At 40.0% G+C, this 21255-nt stretch overlaps 1 protein-coding gene across 5 annotated transcripts; it reads right to left on the bottom strand.

Annotated features, from left to right (window-relative positions):
- Nucleotides 1-14329: 14329 nt before the first annotated feature.
- On the bottom strand, nucleotides 14330-20244 carry GPR85 (G protein-coupled receptor 85). 5 transcript variants are annotated; one of them, XR_012052772.1, is made up of 2 exons: nucleotides 19927-20065; nucleotides 14330-18265 (listed from the first exon to the last, which is right to left on the bottom strand). XR_012052772.1 is itself a non-coding variant. In XM_072921786.1 (2 exons), the coding sequence occupies exon 2, from the start codon at nucleotides 18088-18090 to the stop codon at nucleotides 16978-16980; it is 1113 nt and encodes a 370-aa protein (XP_072777887.1). In that variant the 5' UTR covers nucleotides 18091-18265; nucleotides 20113-20244; the 3' UTR covers nucleotides 14330-16977. The 5 variants fall into 5 exon arrangements, 4 of the variants coding, with proteins under 4 accessions (XP_072777887.1, XP_072777880.1, XP_030113471.1 ...); XM_072921786.1 differs by lacking the exon at nucleotides 19927-20065 and adding an exon at nucleotides 20113-20244; XM_072921779.1 differs by having other exon boundaries at nucleotides 19422-20060.
- Nucleotides 20245-21255: the final 1011 nt, after the last annotated feature.

The following is a 21255-nucleotide window of genomic DNA, read 5'->3' as shown; positions in this document are numbered from 1 at the left end:
AGCAGCTCTAATCCATGGTCCTAAAATCAGATCCTTTCACTTACCCAACATGTGCTGGAAACATTGTATTCCAATTTTATTCCAGCTTGTATTCTGTGAAGAAAAGGTATTTGAATTACAGCTGCTGTCTTATAAATTTTACCAAATAAAATATAGGGGAAATTCAGTTTGTTAAGGGAAAAACCGCTTCTAAGAATGATCTTGCTACACATATATGCAGATCAGCCAAGCTGACCCATGCTATCCATTTGGATCTGAAATGAAATTAAAACATGCTATTAAACTTGGCCATCTGCACTTAGGACACCAAGGGAACCTACCAATTATTATTAGCTCTATCATATACTGCAGTGTTGGCATCAGTATTTCATAACTAGCCTCAGAGAGTAAAATGTATAATAATTTCTTTTTCCTCCTACTTGCACAACAGTCAACTGCCTAGGATACTTATAGGAATTTGAATCTTGTAGTGCCAAGCTAAACTTTTTCTCTGATCAACAAAGAGAGGATAGTAGATCTTATGTGTTATTCTTTACTTTGGATTTCCTTTCCCATATATGTATCAGTCCTGCAAACATTTATGCAGATAAACAATTTTTATGTTTTCCATAACCTAAATTCAATTGATGAAATATTTTCAGAATTTTCCAATATTTCTAGATGCTTGCTTAGCTGCTGCTTATTATTAGCAAGACAGAAAAAAAGGAAAATTTTCCCCTTTCTTCATAGTACATTTTGGCTTCATTTAGTGCCCCAAAAACCATAGAGAAGCTCTCACAGGCTTAGATATATACTGGCTCAAACCCTGAGGGAATAATTCAGGAGTTCTGTTTCTATGATCAGACATTCACTCACATGAGGATCACTGCTTCTCTTTTGCTGCCATTTTTGTTTGTTTTGATCCATTCCCTTTAGTCTGCTGGTATTCAAATAACCTTTCTTTCATCTACAGCAATACAAGTTATTTATTCCCAAGTCATCATTTCAGTTCTTTTCAAAACTGGCAGCTACTATCCTGATAACATTGAACTGCACTATGAGTTCTTCTCAGCAGGAAGAGCCCCAGCACCAGCACTGGCTGGGGGCTGACTGGCTGGAAAGCTGCTTTGCAGAAAAGGCCCTTGGGATCCTTGTGGACCCCAAATTGAACATGGGCCAGCAATAAGCTCCTGCAGAAAACAGCAACCAGAGCTTCTCTAGGAGAATCCTTGTCAGCAGGATAAAGGAAGTGATCCTTCCTGTCTACCCATAACCGGAGAGATACATCTGGCATGCTGGGTCCAGGTCTGGGCTCCTCATTACAAGAGACACGGACATACAGCAGACAGTTCAACAAAGAGCCACAAAAACAATTAAGGGTTTGGAACACCTGACATATAGGGAGAGGCTGGGAGAGATGGAACTGCTTAAGGGGGGATCTTATCAGTGTGTATAAATGCCTCAGGCATGGGGGAGTAAAGGAGTCAGAGTCAGACTCTTCACTGTGTCAGGATGAAGATCAATAGGCATAAACTGAAAATCAGGAAATACAACTTAAAAATAAGAAAAAACTTTCTTGTCATAAGGGTTGTCAAAGCAAGGAACAATTTGCCCAAGCAGGTTGTGGAACTCCCATCCTTGGAGGCACTCAGAACCTGACTGAACATGGCTCTAAGCAACCTTCTATAGCTGACCCTTTGTGGAGCAAATGCTTGCACTAGATAATCTCCAAAGGTTCCTTCTAACCTCATATTTTCCATCATTTACTTTAATAGAAAACTACTTTGTGGAGAAGGTATTGGAATGATTCTTATTGAATCCAATTCAATGCATGCATATTACTGAGAATAATATTTGCCATCAGAAATAGCAATGATGGGTTGTTACTGTATTTGCAAGACTCAGCCTTTCATAAACTCAAAAAATTAAATTCTAACAAGTCCATGCATTCAATTAAGTGTTGTGGCCTGTTCTTTAAAAGAGCTTAGTACAACACAACATTCTGTATACACTTCACTGCTTAGACAGGTTTGATGGAAGGTGGGAATAAATAATTAAAGTTCTTTTAAAAATATGCATAAGTACATCACAGAGAATATAAAAACTTCAAAAAAGGCGATATTATTATTTAATGCCTTGTTGATGAGGTTTATTTTGGTAAGTTTTTGACAGCACAAGGTAACATATCATCCTTGCGTTGACACAAACACTATCAAAATATGAAAGGATGTACAGCAGAAAAAGAACTCCATCTAAAATAGATTTTTGAGAGACCAAATGATTTTTTCCTTCCCAATACTTAGATTTTGTTGTTATTGTTGTAAGAATGCTGCCAAATGCCTTTAAGCAAAATTAAAAAGTATTTTTGTTGCGGTAGGTCACTCTTTCCAGGCCTATTTAAAATTCTCACTTCTTTTCCGCCTTCCATTCAATACTGGAAAATATTTCCTGGCATTTGAGATGGGGATGAATTTCTTTATTTTTCCTTTTTTTTTTTTTTTTTTCCTTTATAACTGCTTTCATTGCTCACTACACTGTGTACACTGTGCTATTCATTTTTACATTGGAGACCAAGGCCTTTTCCTATTTTCCCCTCTATTTTTTCTTCGTTTGGTGTGCAATGAGCAAACTCTCTGAGAGCTCCAGAGGGCAGTGTTGTGCTGAAAGCATCGGTTCTCTTGGCTCTGCCTGGGTATTTTTTGGGAACCAGAAGGCTGAATGTTATTTACTGAATGTTATTTACAGACTTGCTTGAATGGCTTAAGTCTTAATTCACAATTGCCTTGGATATACACACTTTATGGTTGGGATCCTTGCAACAAACAAATTAGCTGACTTTGTGAACATACTATGATGTTCAAGGTTTTTCAAATGCTATTAGATGAAATCAATTAAAAAAATAGAGGAAAAAATATCAGTAATCTTAAATAATGCTATGCCAGATCCTCCATGAAGGTTCAATGGGCTGGAATATTAATTTCCCTCCTTGTATAACACTGCAAGGAAAGGAGGAAAGAAGTCATCCCCATGAGGGTGCAAGGCAATGCACAACTTCTCCCTCAGGAGTTCTGCAAAAGAGCAGTTTTCAGTTCCAGTTAAGGCCTCTCAGGAGCACACTGTGAGAAAGACTGCAGGGAAAGCATCAAACTACACATCTTCAAGTTTTGTCTCACACATTCTCTCCTACTTCTCCTGCCTCAATGAGGTGTACACCAGAATTGCTACAGATCTGGAAAAAGCCAGGATCACAGGTCCAACTGCCACTGCTCTCCAGACTACTTGAATTTTTTTCTCATTTTTTCTCATTTTTCAGGCATGTTTCACATAGACATGTCATATGCACCTTAACTGTGTGATGCACAGAATGGCTACTAGCAAAGGGTTACATTCCAACAGCCTTTCAAACTACTACACTCTCCCACTCAGATCCACATGTGTACCTGTCCATGCATTTCTTCTACTCCTTGCCCCTAAACTCCCATGTTTCTTGTCATCTGTCCACATCATCTCTCTTTTCTGACCACCCACACTGCTCCCAGGTACTCTGCCTTCTGACACTCTAGTTCCTGTCATCTGTATGTCCTCCTCTTTCAGATTAAAGTCCAATGTCCACTATCTCCTGCTGCAGTTCTTCCCTTTGTCCTCCTTGCAGTGACCATGGTTTATTCTTTCTTTGGTCCTCAGAGAAAACTCTGCTCAGGGTGCTACATGGGTTAGAAGGCATGAGCAATGACAACAAAGCTAGGAATCTTCTAACTCATCAACCAGCTGCCTAAGGACATCCTATGCCACCACAGCTCTCAAGTACAGAAGCACTTGTTTACCCCCTCAGGCTGTAGAAATCACCTTGTGAGCTGTGTGTGGCTCACAGCCATAGCTTGAACTGTTTGGATGCAAGCCTGAATTCAGGAGAATGCTTCCAAGAGCTGGCACACTAACTTTTTTAAGCATGCCCTTTAAGCAGTAGTAATTGAACAGGCATAACCCCCATAGCATGGCTTGAACCCACCAGACATCCCAGAATACCAGTCTGCTTGGATCCTTCACAGATTATGTGTATGGGAAGGTACTATGGGATGGTCGTTGGCAGCTGAAATGAGGACCTGTGACAAGGGGCATAGAATATTTTGCACTTTAGGTTGCTCTTGAGCCCCCATGCCACTGAACATTGAAGATAGACTAAAGAGTGGGTGTTGCAAATCTTTACAGATTCAAGTGGTGCTGGCAGGGTAAATCACTGGGGGTAAATCACTGGGGCATGAACTCTGCCTTCCTACAGTGAGACACTTGGCAGCAAACATGGGGGGCATCATGCAGAGAGAGCTCAGGACATTATTATTTTCTTGTTGAATTTTAGTTGAATAGGGACAAATATGATTTGGTTCTTCAATTGGTGTCCTCTAGAACTCATCGTCTTAAGGCTGTATCAAATGGAAAAGGAGGAAGGATAAAATAAAGTGTTGGGCAATACTTGAGCAGATCAAGTGCCGATAGGACATTGCCATATAAATACTTCAACCCTGTATCTCCAGCAGCAAAATGTTCCAAGTCTGCTTTTATATTCTCTTTCCTGGCAGAAGTCTCTGCCCTATGGTACTACTGAATTCTATTTGGATTTTAAGAATCTACTAGGAGGTGTCACTTGCACCACACATGTGACATGGGTGCCTCGTGGGTATCTACAATAGCCTCATTAACATGAACAGCTATTGACAAGGTGCTTGGAACTGCTCACAAGTGAAGTAGATTTTCCACATCCTCATGAGACGGAGAAATATATCACTCTTTAAAACTGCTCATACAGCACAAGCAGGCTTTGCTATTAGCTCTGTCGATAAACATATCTCAGGATTTGTGACTTGAAGACAGTGATGCTCCATGCCGAGAAAAGGGAGTGGAAAAGAAAATGTTGCCATCTGTTTGTGTAGAAGTTTAAATTCATGCACCAGATCTCCTGCACTGTGAAAGATGAGTCTTCTCTTTTTCTTACAGTCTTGAGAGTTGAGGCAGCGAGACCTGAAAATAGACTGAAAGGGTGTTCACCATCAAGCTTCAGCCTCTGATTCAGATGCCTACTTTGAAAGCCTCCAGAAATCACAGAACCTCTTTCCAAAAATATCAATCAAACCATCATCCTGTTTGCTGAAGTTGCACTGACATTCAAGGGAAGCTGGGTTGCTCATGTGAACTCTCAAGGGACACACCACATCTCCACAGTGCTACTCTTTCTACAGGGTCATTATGGGTCACCCAGGTTTGGATTATAACACTATATTGTTATGATAAAATTTCAAATATAAAGGTTTTTAAATGACATTGCTAAAATTCACCTGAATGACAACATTGCTGCCTGACAGAGGTAAATTTAAAAAAGCTCAGGTATCAATACTTGTTTTTATTTATAATAATTTGTGGTAACCCAGATATAGAATTGCCTAGACAACTGTGATTTAATCATGTGCAACTGCCAGCTTGCATTTTTGCAGGCACATCTACCCTGACAAAGGTTTTTAATATTTAAAATCATGCAGATTATCTATCCAGCCCTCAGAAAACTCATTGTGATTAATTCAGTATCTCAGTTTCAGGCACTTCAACTTCTGACACCTTTCTTCAGGCTACAGAGAGTTTTATTAATTGTACTAAAATTCCTGTGCAAATATTTTAAAAATATTATTTAGTACTCAGTTAATTTTTTTATATGAGTGCGTTATCATCTATCAATGCTGTCACAAATCTCTAGATCTCAGAAGAATTTTTTACTCTGCTTTTAAAACACAATTTTATTCTAGGAGCCTCTGTTTATGTACATTTATCAGTCATGTGCACTCAGAATTGCTTATATCACATCTGAGGTCAGGAATTCAGCTGCATTTAAATTATATGCCAGATGGATGGGCAATGCATACATTTCAGTTCTTTGACAACTTAATGAACATATCTCTTGGCAAGATGAGGTTATCTGAACATCCCAAATCATCTGCCACATTTGTCTCCAAACTTTCGGGCTGTAGTCTACAGTCAGCAATGAAAGCTGACCCCCTCACTGCCTCAATGAACTTTAACTGAAAAAACAATTATTTGCATTCTAGTGCAGCATCTTAAATTGGCCTTGTCAAGTAAAGGGGATAAATCCTGATTTATAATGAGTTTCAGAAATCTAGAAACTTTATGTAACTAAATCTTTCACCCTTCAAGTAAATTTTTTTGTTAGCCATTTAACTGGAAACTATGAAGGAAAAAAGTTTTTAGCACACATCTTCAAGCCGACAATTAATCTGGTTGCCTCATTTTTGAAAGACTACCTGCAAGTACTGTTGTCTCTAATCTTAGAGTGGTCAGGAAACAGAACTTTAATTAATATTTTCTGTTTCTCAGCAAGGAAAAGTCTGAGACACGTAAGTTGAAATTTCCTACAGAAGAACCAAAACAAGTCAAATAGAACATTTCTGATCAATTTTACCACCTATACACCAACAACATTAAAAGAATCTATACTTAAGGGTGCTACATTCCCTTGGGAATTGATTCACTAGTGTCTTAACTGGAAGCCCCAAACGTCCTTGAGTTTCTTACAACTAGTGGATAGCTGAAAAGTTGGTTTATAGGAATCACCCAAGGTCACTTATGCACTGATTTTAGTGGCAAAGCTGCAATGAGAACCTGGAAGTTACTGGCTTTCATCCTAATGGTCACTTCACCAAACCAAGACACCACCTTTATGGGAAACAATGATAATAAAACACAGCAGTGCTCTCAAATTGCACCAAAACTGCACTTACACTGCTCTGAAAAGCTATAATTCAGTCTGAAAGTTAACAAAATTGCTGGGCCAACATGCTCTAAATATATAACGTCACAAAGAACATAGTTTTTCTTAGTAGAGTAATATTGCAAAAAGAGCAAGAGAAAGAATATGGAAAGAGAGCAGAAAACCCTGTTAAAATGTTAAAAAGGAAAGAATAGCAAGTAATGGAAACTATTTAGTCATTCTTCAAGCTCCTACTGAACTCAGATGTAATACTAGCAGCAAGACTTTGAACACTGAGAATGCTGAGACTCAGAACACTGAGATGAAAGTTCATGGAATCATAGAATAGTTGGGAATTGGAAGGGACCCTTTAAAGGCCATCTAGTCCAACACTTCAGCTATGGGGGGACAGTTGTCCAGACCTCACAAGGGTTGGAATCCCTTGGTATCCCTTCCCTTCCTTTTGGCATGGGTTAGCACAACATCATTGATAAGCAGAACCTCTAATAGACAACCTGTTCCTGTCTGGCGACCCTCACTGCTGGCTCTTGTCATCCTCCTGGCAAGACAGCTGCTCAGTGCTTCTCTGTGCCTCCCCATCCCTGACTGATATCATTCTCATTTCTTGTTGTCATCCTCTCCATTTTTCCCAGCGTCCTCCATCTTCTGGAATGTCAATCCACATCTTCCCACGTTACTCCAGGGACATTAATCCAAATTTGTTCTTTCTGTCAGCTATTCTCACCTCTCAGTAGTTCTGACTCTCAACACATCCTTTATGGTATATCACCTTCTTCTGTACTCTCTCTGTTCACTTAACCATTGACATCATGTATTCTCTTCCTTAATTTGTAAAGAAAAAGAATGGGAATGGTGGTCTGTATCCCCCTTATTTTGGTAACCATTCTGCCATTTTATTCTACCTCTCCCTTTTAAGCTCACAGACTGCAATCACTACCTGAAGTCAATGTTCTTGGCTTTCACCAGCTGTTTTCATTGAACCTTACTTTCAACATGATCTCTAATTACCTCATCCTAACTAATGCTGTGAATCAGTAGTCATTTGCAGTTCCTTCCTCAGCTTCAATGTGACTTCATTCTGCTCTTCTTGGCCTATCATCTTTTTCCCTTTATCAAGAGATTCCAATCTGCTCATGTTGACAGACTATCGCAGACAATTACCACTGACAATTACATTTTCTGGGAGCAGCCTTTGTACTTTCTCCCAAGCTGCTCTTCTCTTCTGAGGATCCACCCCCTTGTGATTTTTCAATTATTTTGAAACTTTACTTTTCAATCATCTTTCTTGCTCTCAAAAAAAAAAAAAAAAAAAAAAAAAGAAAAAAAAGAAAAAAAAAAGAAAAAGAAAAAGAAAAAAAAGAGCAGGAATATGCTGGGATCACCTTGCTCATCATATTTACCAACACTGCCTCAAAACAAACTTAACAGCACTGCCTCATAATTTCTTCAAATCCCACTTGTCTATATCCTTCTTATGTTATCTTTTAGTTATTTACTTTTAGACAGAGACTGCTTTTTCACAGAACCTAAGATACAGGGGTAATTTTCTATAAAGAGGCTATCAAACACCATGGTTATATAAATACAAATTACAACAGGACTTTAGATTTCAGTGCTGTAAGAGCATAGTATGAAGACCTTGATATAAAGAAAACAGAACTACCAAGCTTAAGAATGTGAACTAGGCCTTAAAAACTCATTTCTCAGACATGCTGGACATACGTGAGTGTAATATATACATCAATTGTGTGGCATACATCCATTGTCTTTAGAAATAGAGGTTTATACATAGAATCCTGTCTTCAGTGTCGGCTATAGACACTAATTTCAGTATGGTCAAGGATTTTCCATCTGAATCTCATCATACATATATTTTCAATATTTGCAAAAGAGAAGACAGGCAGAATATATATAACAATAACATTTTGTAGTTATAGTCAGTGACTAGAAATGATCTTTACAGCTTGGTTTCTAATTCTGTATGGGGTTTGAATGCTAAGTTTGACAATACCCAGGTTCCAAAGCAAATATTTAAAGGATCACATGCATGACTTAAGAAAACATTGCCTTTTTTGTGGTAGCTAGTTTTATATGGTCTCTTCTGAAATTTAAGTGAATAAATTATTCATCAGCCAGCACTTGTCCTTAGATGGCACAACTTAGATGTCAAAACCACCCAAAACATCCACATTTGCCAAACCTGTCTTGCATGAAATGGAATGAAGGTATTTACATAAGGAAAATGCCAAAGCTGAAAATTAACTCTTTCAGAGCTTTAGTATAATCAAATATTGCAACAATTATTATCATATCAAATAATTATTTAACTGATAAAAAAGGATCATAATATTCCCACTGAAAGTGTGTTTGCCAGTTAGACTGGTGGTCTTCCTGGTTTGGGGAGAAAAAATTGGCTTTTTGTGATACTGCCTTTCAGTTAATAGGCCAAGAAGAAAATTCAACATGAAGTTTTAATACAAAACATATGAATTTGAATTGCTTTCTCTGATACAAAAGGATGCAGTAAATCTCAGCTTTTGTGACAATGTATCTCTTGGAGAAAGGACATTTCTATCGAAGTGCCTCCACAAACAACGGTGTCTGTCTTTCTGGTGGTGTACAGGGGAAAGGGAGACTGAATGCTGACAGAAGGACACTGTGTGAGACCCTTGTACGCATGTATGCTAAGTATTCCAAGGAACAGGAGTGTCTGACAGATGTGGTAAAACTGTGAGGGGCTTCCATACCTGTCTGCACTCTTACAAAAAGTCCTCACTCCAAGGCTGGGCTGAAAAGGACTTGCTCAACATACACAATGCCTTTCCATGCATTTTTTTCCACCTTTTACAAACAAGAACTACTCACAGAAAACACTGGAAGAAAGGTTTCAAAAATGGGACTGTGACCAAATGATCCATCTGGAGCAGACCTCTAGGCTCATGAGCTTAGTGCATGTTACTACCATGCAAGGTGGTTGGTGGAGGAACCAGGCTATAATGTGCACTGCTTCCAGTCTGCCCCTATTTAAAATAGGCAGGCATAAGGACTCAGCTGCAGCATTACACCCCACCTACTGCAGATTCCTTACCACTACTTAGGAACTTAGAAGGAGGTTTACAAATTAGGCCAAAAACATTATTTACAACTATTAACATGGGAAGTTATTACTAAATGTCCCTCACCTTCCTTGCATCTGATTTTAAACTCCCTGTGATACTTCATGCCCTTCCAGGGCTTAAGCTACCTCTACTTGGCATCGACTATACTACATTATTTTGGAGAGTCTGAGAAATATATCTATGTGCCTATAGACTCCCTCTCAAAACCCATTGAAAGATTGCTTTTGCATATAGACTATGACAGAGATTACATTTACAGTCCTGCTGTGTCATGCTTGCACTGAGAACTAGTCTAGTAAAAAACATAAACACTGATATAAATTACCAAGATCTTGCAGTCTTCATTGAGATGAGTTTCCACAAAAGAGACGGAAAATTTTCCTAGAGTAGGGATTGTAGGAATCAAGCCAAACTTACAAGGATTAGGTTTTGAATGGCAAGATACTTTCTCTTTTTTTTTTTGGGGTTTTTTTTTTTTTTTTTACTTTATGCCCATCTTGCTACAGCTATGACTATGTTAATCAAAATTCTATAGAACTGTACTCATTTGTGTGTGTGTTTACTTTTTATTTACATAATTATCTTACAAAAGGAGCATTGCTCCTTTGTGCTAGATGTCTTACGATGTAATTTAAAGCCACAGTTACCAAAATATCCTATTCCAGCAGTCCCATTACTCTTGATTCTATAGCCCAGTCATTACCATAAATTATTACACAGGACCTAAATATATATTTCCAGTCTCAGGATGTCCAAACAGTCCTGCAGTCAAAGAAATTAAATGCTCCCCCTATGATGTGCCCTAAGAATCTGCATTTAATGTTTTTGGCAGAAACAGGAAAAACATCCAAAACTTAAAAGGCCTTCACAAGAAAATCAGGAAACACAATTATAAAATGACTTAATTTAAAAAACAGGATTTGGGTGTTTGAAACACAGGAAATGCTTATGGAAATGAGCGAGAACAAACAGTGATACATATCAGCATAATCAGTGCAAATCTACAAATACATTTTACTATTAGATATGTATTTTAAAGAATATACAGATTTGATTAAGCATGACATCAAATGTTCATCTGGCTATGGGTGGGATGGAACAGAGCAACTGAGACGGCGTGCATTTTCAAAACAAACAAAAAAACAAACAAAACCCAAAGTCAAGAATGAAACAGGTCTTCTCAGTCACCTCTGAGGGGGCCAAGAGGGCATGAAATCCCAAGCAGCTTACAATAAGCACATATCTCTTGGCCTGTTTATTCTGGGACTTCTGTTTTGAGGAGATAAGCAACTATCACTTTTCTGTAGCTTATGAATATTGTCTAGGAATTTCTGACGTCTGCTAATTCTGAATTTCTCCCCTCAGTACTCAGAGTACGCGCAACCAAAGTCCTGCTTAAACTCAACATGGAGTGGGTTGCAGGCCTGTGGTGGGCCAGTTCCACAGAAGATGGTCTCACTATTGGACACCAAACAGCAGGACTTTAAATGGCTCCTAAACAGGGATGAATATGTTTTTGCATCCTTCCACCTCCCACCTAGAGTAGCCATTGAATATCTGTGCCACCCTTTTATACTACCTCAAGAACCTGATTCACCAAGATTATTATAGGGCAAAACTTCCTACTTTTAGCAATTTCTTTAATTTGCAAAAGGATGTGAGCATGCCTGAACTTGAGGGTTATAGAATGAAAATAAATTCACATCTTTAACTGGACTGCTCTTTAACAAAGGTGAAGTAGAATTCTAGGGAAGTAACACAGAATAGTTTTGGATAATCTCTGGAGACAGTAATATGCCTACCATTTGGAGAAGTTCTGTACCTAATGCAGAGTTTGAAGTTGATATCAGATAAATTCTGTTTTTTTTATCTCTTGTGCTTATTACATACAAAGCATAGTACAAAACCTGTGATACAAAGAAGTCTCTCATTGGGCTGCAAAAGCCAACTCACTATCTAAAGATATTGTTCTTTAAGTACATAAATCAGTAAGTACAGAAAATTTAAATAATTATTTTGTTATCTACACTTTATAAAACATATAGATGACTGTAATTACTTCATTTCAAATATTTGAAGATGGTTGTTACTTATTTCCTTTCTACATAACTAAAAAAATCTAACTTATTTACTGTGACACTCCTTTGATCATCATACAGTTATATAATTACACAGTTCAGCTGAACAAAAACACCACCGAAACTGCTTACTATTTATAATGAGTAACTTTTAAAGTTCCTCTTCTTTTTCCACACTGGCTAGTTAAAGACTTTATCCATTTCAACAGATATCATCATACTTTTTTTAAAAGAAAAATATGAACTATTTTCAGCCTACTCACAGAAACTCATAGTGTATAATGTCAAACTCTTTGATTTGTTGCACATTCATTGCAAAATGTCATTTTGTCTTGTTTTTAATGGCCATGGCCAGAGTACACTTATGATTATGGCAGACTTAAGTCACTGATTTCTTTGCACTCAAAATCACTGAAGTATACAAAAGCAGAGAAGTTCTATTGAATTTTAATTTTGAAAAACAGTATCTCAGACTGAGCCTTCTCTTTTCTCTGAAAAGTCAATCAGATTAGTAGTGTGCACTCACAGAGCTCTCAATGAATATAAACTAGAAGGAAGTTGCCTATGTGCTATGCAGAATTGTACAGGCATCTCTCAGTTGTATGTGGGTGTGTAACCCAGGTTGCAGATTAGCAGTGCTATGCTAAAACAAAGCAGGAAAAAAAAGGAAAAACACCCACCATTCTTCTTTGGATTTCTGATCTCACTTTTACTTGAGTTTAACTTCATTCCTTGATAAATGCAATACATGTAGGAAGTTCTTATCTAATGTGGACATGCTTTGTATTACCTGTGTGTTACCTTTATGTGGGTTAGTCTATTCCATTGCTAGTTTCAATACTTAAGAACTGACTGTGCAGCTGTGCCACTATGGAAGAGCCCAGCAGCCTACAGGTTTTTTTAACATTTGCTAAAACCCCATTATTTGCCAAAATACCTCCCTAACTCACCTCAAAAATCATCAGAGTTCCCTTTAATATTATTTTTTAAACCCATGAGTGATAAAAAAACCCTGCTGCATTACTGGATTCCTAGTAATATAAATAAAATGTTGAGATGCTTGAAAGTCAAAGCAAAAGCAAAAAAAGTGAACAAACATAATTAAAAGCAGACAGACAGAGTGGACTCCTCTGCCCTCAAGCCTAGAGACTGACAAAAAGCCATTTTATAATAAGACTTTGTAGCTGTACCAAAAACCTTTACTTAATTTGCTAACTACATTTTATTAATTTAGAGGGTAATTAACACCGATTATGCTTTTAAAATACAATGTGCTCTTGGGCAATGCAACAAAAGCAATGGTTTCCTTTTGAAAAAATTGAGAGGGAAAGTTGTTTCCTGCTGCCCCCTCCCCATTCTCATTTTTGTTTGCATAATATAAACAGCATCTATTTCATGAGCAAAGCCAAAAGAGAGATACCCAGCATGCTGAGTGCCCTGAGATCCATGAACTCCAAAGGCAACTGGAAGGAACTGGCAGTCCCTCTCCATCCTCAGGAAGGGAACCCAGACACTGACAAACCCTGGGAAGCTGCTGCAGGAGTTTATCTGCTGGGAAGGAGGAATGGCTTAAGCACTTCACAAGAAATAGGAGAATTACAATACTCAGTGTATGAAACATTTGTTCTTGTAGAAGGATTCATGAAGAGGCTGCCAAAGGGCCAGTGGGGCAGCAGAGGGCAGGAAAGGAACAGGGGTAGACCGCCTTTTCTTCAGGGAATCTGTTTTTCGTTTTTTTTCTTTTCCCCTCTCTCATCAGAAAATTAAAACTATTGACTTAACATAACCCATGAAAATTAAAGATCAATGCAGATATAAATAGCATGATATTCTTTGCTATTCTGAAAAGAAAGAACTAATCCACCAGCTCTGTATTCTACCTTTGGCAACAGCTTAACTCCTGTACTAAAATGAAAGCAAAAGGCTCTTCATACTGTGACACAACAGTGTATGGAATTGGAATGAACCTTCTTGCTCCTTTGAATTTATACCTTAATACATTAGTTTTGATATGCTGACTAGGATCAAAATGACACTGATGGCAAAAAGTGCAAGCACTGCTTTAATTCATGTATACACTCAGTTCTTTGAGGAATCTCTCTAAACTACTTGACATCCCATATCAGTGTGTTCCACCAAGTAATAGCATTGCACGAAATGTTACTTTATATGTTGGCTTTTAATTTCACTGAACAGCCCCTTGTCCTGTTAACACTGGAGAAAAATAAAACTAAATACTTCTCTCACAAGATTTCTTACTGGCACAATTCTTAAAAATCCACTTAATAAAAACTACCTGCCCTTTTTCAGGTAGCAATACAGTATTGTCATATAGCCAAAGGAATTATATTCATATCAAAAGAAAAACATTTATCAAAATATTTGCTTTCAGGTTTGTTTACTGTTTATTATTTTAATTTACATCAGTTGCTCCTTGAAAAACTTCCAGGGAAATAATTTAATTTTTTTTTCTTTCCCACTGCATAGTAAATACAGCCTTCTTAGTATTTCAGAAGTATAGTACTATAGAAATGCTAGGGCCTGCTTCTTCTGCAAGTGAAGTTAATGGGAAAACACCAACTACTTTATTAAGAGTTAGGTCAGGCCCCAGATTTGCAGCTTTTGAAATTTCATAGTTGAAAATTTTCTGGCTAATCCTCAGAACTGACTACTTCTACAACTATATACTATTTACAGATTTATTTATATGTACTTCTTTATTACAATATGTAATATCAATGTTCCTTGTAAAGGTTACTATTTTAAAGAAATTAGACTGAAGTTATTGCCAATCAACCTTTTAATAAACTTAAGTGGGATGACTTTCAGATTTTTTCTCAACATATAATTAAGTTTTTATTCACTCCTTCTATCTTTGACAATTGCTTAACTACCTTAATTTCAAAGCCTTTTTCAGTGTAATAAAAATGTCCTTTTGGTAGAAGTTTATTGGTCCCATTTCAAATTATGTTCTGAAACATTTCTATACTGATGAGGACTCATTATTTTGGCAATTTTTCTGTTTCAACACAGTATATAAAGCCATGCCTCTCAACCAATCAACCTCAGTATAAAAGTGTGAGGTCAAACAGATTGCTCACCAAATCGAGTTGTCTGATCACATATAGACACAACTGTCTGAATTGTTGCATATGTCATATAATGTTATCATACAAATTTAAGCATTTGCATTATTGACTGCTGCTCGTGTATGCATATGTTAACTTGCTGGTCATAAAACTACAACAAAGGACAAGATATACCAATACTGAATTCAGACCTCTAGTCTTGTCTCTCCCAAAATTAAGAAAAATCTGTGTTCTTTATGACTGATCAACTCATGATTTTGTGCTTGAGCTATACACATTTTCCAAAATTAAACTGTGAAGTTAATGTCAAATACTGTGTTGTAACTTTAAATATAACTGACATATTAGAACAGATAGATGGGTAATTATGATAAACTACACAATAGTGCTACTGCAGATAATATCATTTATCAATCCTGTGGTCCCCATCATTCATGCATTTACAGTTTGGGAATACAGTGACTGCAAAGGATAATAATTCATAATGGCTACATTCTCAGTATTTCATGCTAGCTCACTAGACAAAATAAAAAAGGTTAATTGTATAACTGGAAAAATGTAAAATTTTATTCCAAGAAAATTAACAAGCTACACAGGTAAATTTTGGCAAATGCAACTTTATATTGAAATCCACACATCTGTATCTTAAAGAAGGAAAGACTCACAGACTCTAATGTATTTCTAAAATACTAAGAAATCATATTATATGCTTTCACAAGTTAAAACTTAAATAATTTAAAACAACCAATACACCAAAATGTGCAGAAAATATAAACAAGACTGTGCCTTCAGTAGAATAAATGCTTCACAAATTGTGCAAGATATCATACTAAGGCTGCGGTCTCCCCATGACAGCTGTCTTAAAATATAAACATACATCAACTGCCTGTGTTTCTCAGAACAAACTAGAAAGGGCGGCACACCTAGAAAAAATCATATAATCCCAGTGATGTGCATATTGATTTTGGGAACCATTGGAGTAAAAAGGAAAAAAGAGGACTAAGTGATCTTTCATGCACTCCCAAATGACTGACCAGAGTTATTGATTCAATTTTCCTTGCTTATTTGCTTCAATGCTAAACAAAATGGAAGATACTAGATAACCCTTTAAGGCAACATGTGTTTATTCTGTATAATTATAACTGTTCAATTATGACTGTATATTATCATTAACGTTGCCTAACAGACTGATATCTAGCTTTTTAAAAAATATAAATAAGAGTCTATTAAACTTTATACCAAATCAGCAAAAAACACAGAATACAGTTAAATGTTAATAATTTCACTGTTAAGGAAAATGGTAATTAGAAAGAGTAATATATTTGGAAAAAAAAAATTAAAGTAAAAATCTGAACAAAAATGCTGCTTTGGAATGCTCCCCAAAACTTACTCACAAGGCAAACAGATTTGTAAGTGTGATAATCCGATAATGCATGGCACATCTTTAATCAGTTACAGTACTTGAGTCCCCAGTTTTCAGTCTTTGCAAAATAATAATTGTATGAAATGTTTTAAAGGTCTTGAGATGTCTAAAATTAGTTTTATCAACACATTAACCTCATATCAACTTAATTTATTAAGATGTCCAATGCTAATCTTTTTGATGTTCTTATTTTATGTAGTGATATACACAGCATTTAGCACTGATACTTAGCACCTGCTACTTTCATAATCTAGATTTCAACCACATAAAGGAATTCAGGGCAGTAGTTCAGTCCTTTGTTCTTAATTACAAACCTTCAGCAGTGGTCAGCAGGAACATGTTTAGGTTTAAAACAGGATTAGAGGTGAGCTATTGCAGAGACTGCAGAATGTTGCCCAAATCCTTACAGCTGCTGACGTCCCATTCTTGATTTTCTCCTCAAGACATGGCTACAGGCCACAATTGCTTAGCAGAGAATGGTAGTGTTTCACAAGGCTAAAGATTTACAGATGCTCCCTCATATAACACAGTAAGGTTCCCTTGGTAACCTGGATTTTCTGCAGTAAAGAAGGGTTGTGCTGAAACAGCGCCTCAGCTCCCTGTTGGAGAAAATGCAGACAAAAGGATTGATTCCAGCTTGGGCAAAACTCATCCAGACAGCGGCTGTTAGAAATCCCCCAGGTACTACAGGCCCTCTTGCAAAAACTCTCCAGTAGCAGGCTACCAAATAGGGACCCCACAAGGTCAGAAAGAGGAATGTCATGATGTAGAACATTCTGCTGATTCTCTTCTCCATTTTGAATTCATCTAAAACCAGTAGCCTCCTCCTGCCTGTGGTGTTCGCATTTTGCCTGATTCCCAACAAGGTTGGAGGTGTGGGACCCCTTCCGAATCCAGCCAGCCAATTCGCAGCTGCTTGACCACTCGCTCCAGGACCATGAAAAGTCCAGTTCTGGCTCACTGCTGCAACAAACTGGACTGGCTTCATTTTCCTGCGATCGTGAACAAAAAATATCAGCTTGAGGTAGACAAGCTGTGTGGCTAGGAGGATAAGGGCAAGAAGAAGCATAAATCCCAATGAATCATTAGCCCTGAAGGAACGATGCTGAAAAGTGCATTGGTCTTCCTCCCTAATGAATGAGTAGGTGCCCACATCTAAAACTGGGGGGAAAGCCATGGCTACAGAGAGAGTCCACACCATACAGATAACAGCCAAACAAGTCCAGAAGGTCAGTCTTTTCGTATAAAAACGGTGGTGGGCAATAGCTAAGTATCTCGTGACGCTTATGCAGAATAACATGAAAGCAGTGTGAAAGCAGGACAAAACCCCCAAAAAGGCAATCACTTTGCAAGTAAGAGTCCCATACGTCCACGTAGAGCCATTTTTAACCGAGGTGAAAACAAAAGGGAAACAAATTGCAGATCTGAGGATATCTGAGCAGCAAAGATCCAACAGGAAGTAGTAAGGAGCTCTATGCAAGGTCTTATCTTTGACTAGCAAAATGGAGATCAGAAGGTTACCCACCACACTGACTCCTATTATGAAACCCAGTGAAGTCAGTTTCAGAAAAGCTGTTAAAGGAGAGAGATTTTGCAAAATGTTGTCAGCTGCATGGCTGTAGTTCGCCATAGATGGATGGATGATATGTATATTGCCTCAGTCAAGTCTCATGATCTATATTTAAGAACAAGGAAAAAATAGATCCATACATCTTACTGAAAATGTAATCCACAAACAGAACTGATCTTGTGTCTAGTCATACAGTACATCCTCTTCTTTCTGATTTGTCATGCCATCAAAATATCTGAAAAAAAATCGAGCTATCAGTTCTTAAGTTAACACAAAATGATGTCAGAAAGTGCTAGCAAAGATGTTAATTTATGGAGAACCAAATGAAGTTGTAAATTTGAGTACTATTGTTTGTTTTTAAAAAACATGAGGCTTTTTTTTTTTTTTTTTTTTACTGACTATTTAGTATAATTGACTATTGGCAGATTTGGCTTGTTACAGTTGCACGACTGACCAGTGCCCCTTATATTTGGTAGCATATATAATTTCACAGTTAAAGCCTCAGAGATTTTATGAATCAAAAGATTCCCAGTTTGCAAGCCCAAGAGTTAATCATTGACATCTTTTTTAAAGAATCTCCAAAGACTGCTGATATTTTGACATTACCTACATTTATTTTATGGCTACAGTATTTGTCAATGTTTTAAGAGGCAACTGCTGTGTTGATATGGATCACACCCAAAGAAACCTTGCAGAATTTATGTTTTTTAACCCAAGTCACCAAAGCACATTAATCACACTGTGTTAGTTTATGCATTTTGTAAGAGAAACAGTATTCACTATCCCCCTCCCTTCCTGCTATAAACAATAATTTTATCATTTAGGCTTTTAGATAAACAGGTATCTAGACAGTCGATAGCAGTATGCTTTAGGGTGTCGTCCCCCCCGGCCTCCCCCCCGCTTCCCCCGTGCTTTAATGCAAATTGTTAAAGCCTCGACATAATTCATAATAAGAAATGGTCATTGTAAATACTGAGTAAAAATAGGCAGCACAGCCAAGATATAATGCCCACCCTTTCGGGAGGGCTAGTTTTGGTAATGCTCAAATAAACATATAAATTGTTGGGTTTTTTTTACTGCTTTGCTTTTTTTTTTTTTTTTTTTTTTTCGCTAATTAGGGCTCCGTGATTCCCATTAATCCTCCCAGTGAATCGTACCGGAACACATTTCATGCAATAAAATAAAATAAAGAGCTGTCTATTGCTGCTTTTATTTTTTTTTTGTTTGTTTGTTTTGTTTTGTTTTTCTTTTTTCTCCCTCCAGAGCCAGGGACAGGAGCCACAGCAGGCACGATCAGGCTCCTTCGTTATTCACACGAAGTGTTTCCTATGCCACCTCGGGTATATAAAGGATATTCCCACTGAATCCCAGCAAAATCCTTCCATTCTTACCGTCCACAAAAGAGCCTGATTGCTGCTGTGTAAACAGAGGCTGATCAGATCATGGCATCGTTTTAAAACCATGAAATCAGGCTCCCCCTCCCCCCTCCCGCCAGCCCCGCCGCTCCCCCTCCTCGGTGGAGCTGTCCCCGCGGCGGCCGGCCCTGCCTCCGCACACAGCCCGCACGCTCACACCGGCACCGCTGGCACACTCACACCGCCGCTGGCACCGCACTCACGGCACGGCCGCTCCCCCGCGCCCGGCCATGCAGGGCTGGACTGCGCCGCGCTGCAAGGCAGCCCGGGTGCCGCCGCCTGGCAGCAGCCGCATCTGCCGGAGCCGTGCGAGAGCCCCCCGCGGCGGGGAGCTGGGGAGAGCGGAAGAGCCATTGTCTGTGAAGGCTTCCATCATGCCACTTCTTTGGAAATAAGCCCCGCACCCCTGAGCGGGAGAGCCCTCTGAGCACGCACCTGCAGCGGCGGCAGCCCTCGGCGCCCCCAGCCCTTCTCCTCCTACCTGTTGGCGCCGGAGATCCCCACATGCCAGAGCTGCTCCTTCCCGCCGACCGGGGGCTCCTTTACTCTGGCGGTCTTTTCTAGTCTCCTCTACCGTCATTCATTCTTCTTTCTCTCAATCTTTTCCTTTTTTTTTTTTTTTTTTAATTTCCTTTTTTTTTTTTTTTTTTTTTTTTTGCCTCGGTACCTTGGCTGAGGATCCAGTCAGTGGCTCGGGCGGCGCATGCTCGCCGCGCCTCCCCCCTGCGCGCCGAGCCCCGTCCTCCCCTGTCGCAGCGCCACAATCTCTCCCTGTAACGCAGCGGCGGCGGCCGCCTCAATCAGGGCACGGCAGGCTCGGCGGCAGCAGCTGCTGCTGTCTCAGAGAGGGCACGGCAACCTCCGCGGCGGCAGCAGCGTCCTCAGTGGTGCGCAGGCAGCCCCGGCGGCAGCAGCAGCCTCCTCAGTGAGGGGAAGGCAGCATCCTCAGTGACGGGAAGGCAGCCCCCTTGGCAGCACGTTCCCATCGCGATGTATAGCCGAGCTGGATTTATTGGCGAGCCTGGGCAAGCCAGTGAGAAAGGGAGGGGAAGGAATTAGGTCCTGCGCTACTTGTTTATGCCTCTGGGCTCCCCCTCCCGCCCCATTCGCTTACGACGGGGGTCTGGAAGCGCCCGCCGCGCTGCGCGTCGCAGCCTGTCAGGAGAGGGACCGGGCGGTTTCTTCAGCTGCCGCTGCTTGATCCTCCCGCTCGTGGCTCGTTTTCCTTCCTCCCGATTCCCACCCGGTGAATTCCTTCTTCTTGACCCTCGCGCCAGAGAGGGCTCCTTAACGAGTGCCGTTGTTGGCGGAGGGCGCATTCGCCGCGGGGCCGTGAGGACACCGCACCTTTCCCCGCGGCAGCCCGTGGAGCAGCTTCCCGACGCGCAGCCCGAAGCCGGCGCAGAGCTGTCAGCGCGCTCGCTGCATGGCGGCGGGGACGAATCTGGTGTCAGCGCGTTCCGTCCGCGGCAGGGCCCGCGTTCCCCCTGGGCGCGCAGGGCGGCAGCGGCGGCCGCCGCGGAGGAGCGCCGCCCGAGCCGGCGGCCGGCGGGGATCGATCCCGAGCCGGCCCGATGATGTCATGCGGGCCGGTGGGCCGGGGCGGCGGCGCCGGGAGGCGGCGGGCTGGAGCCTGGGCCGCCGCAGGGGCCTCCGCCGGCCCCCGCACCCGCCGGCACTGACGGACCCTCGCTGGTGCCACCGTGGCAAAACCGGGAGGAAGCGGAGAGGATTGGGATCCCTCCGCCCTCCCGCCTCTTCGGTTTGTGTGGAAGTTTATTCGGGAGAAATGGGAACGTGAAAGCTATGC

This window comes from Taeniopygia guttata, chromosome 1A (genome assembly GCF_048771995.1).
Source record: "Taeniopygia guttata chromosome 1A, bTaeGut7.mat, whole genome shotgun sequence".
NCBI classification, from domain to species: domain Eukaryota; kingdom Metazoa; phylum Chordata; class Aves; order Passeriformes; family Estrildidae; genus Taeniopygia; species Taeniopygia guttata.
Note: the sequence above shows the minus strand (reverse complement) of the source record. Positions and strands in the feature narration are given on the sequence as shown.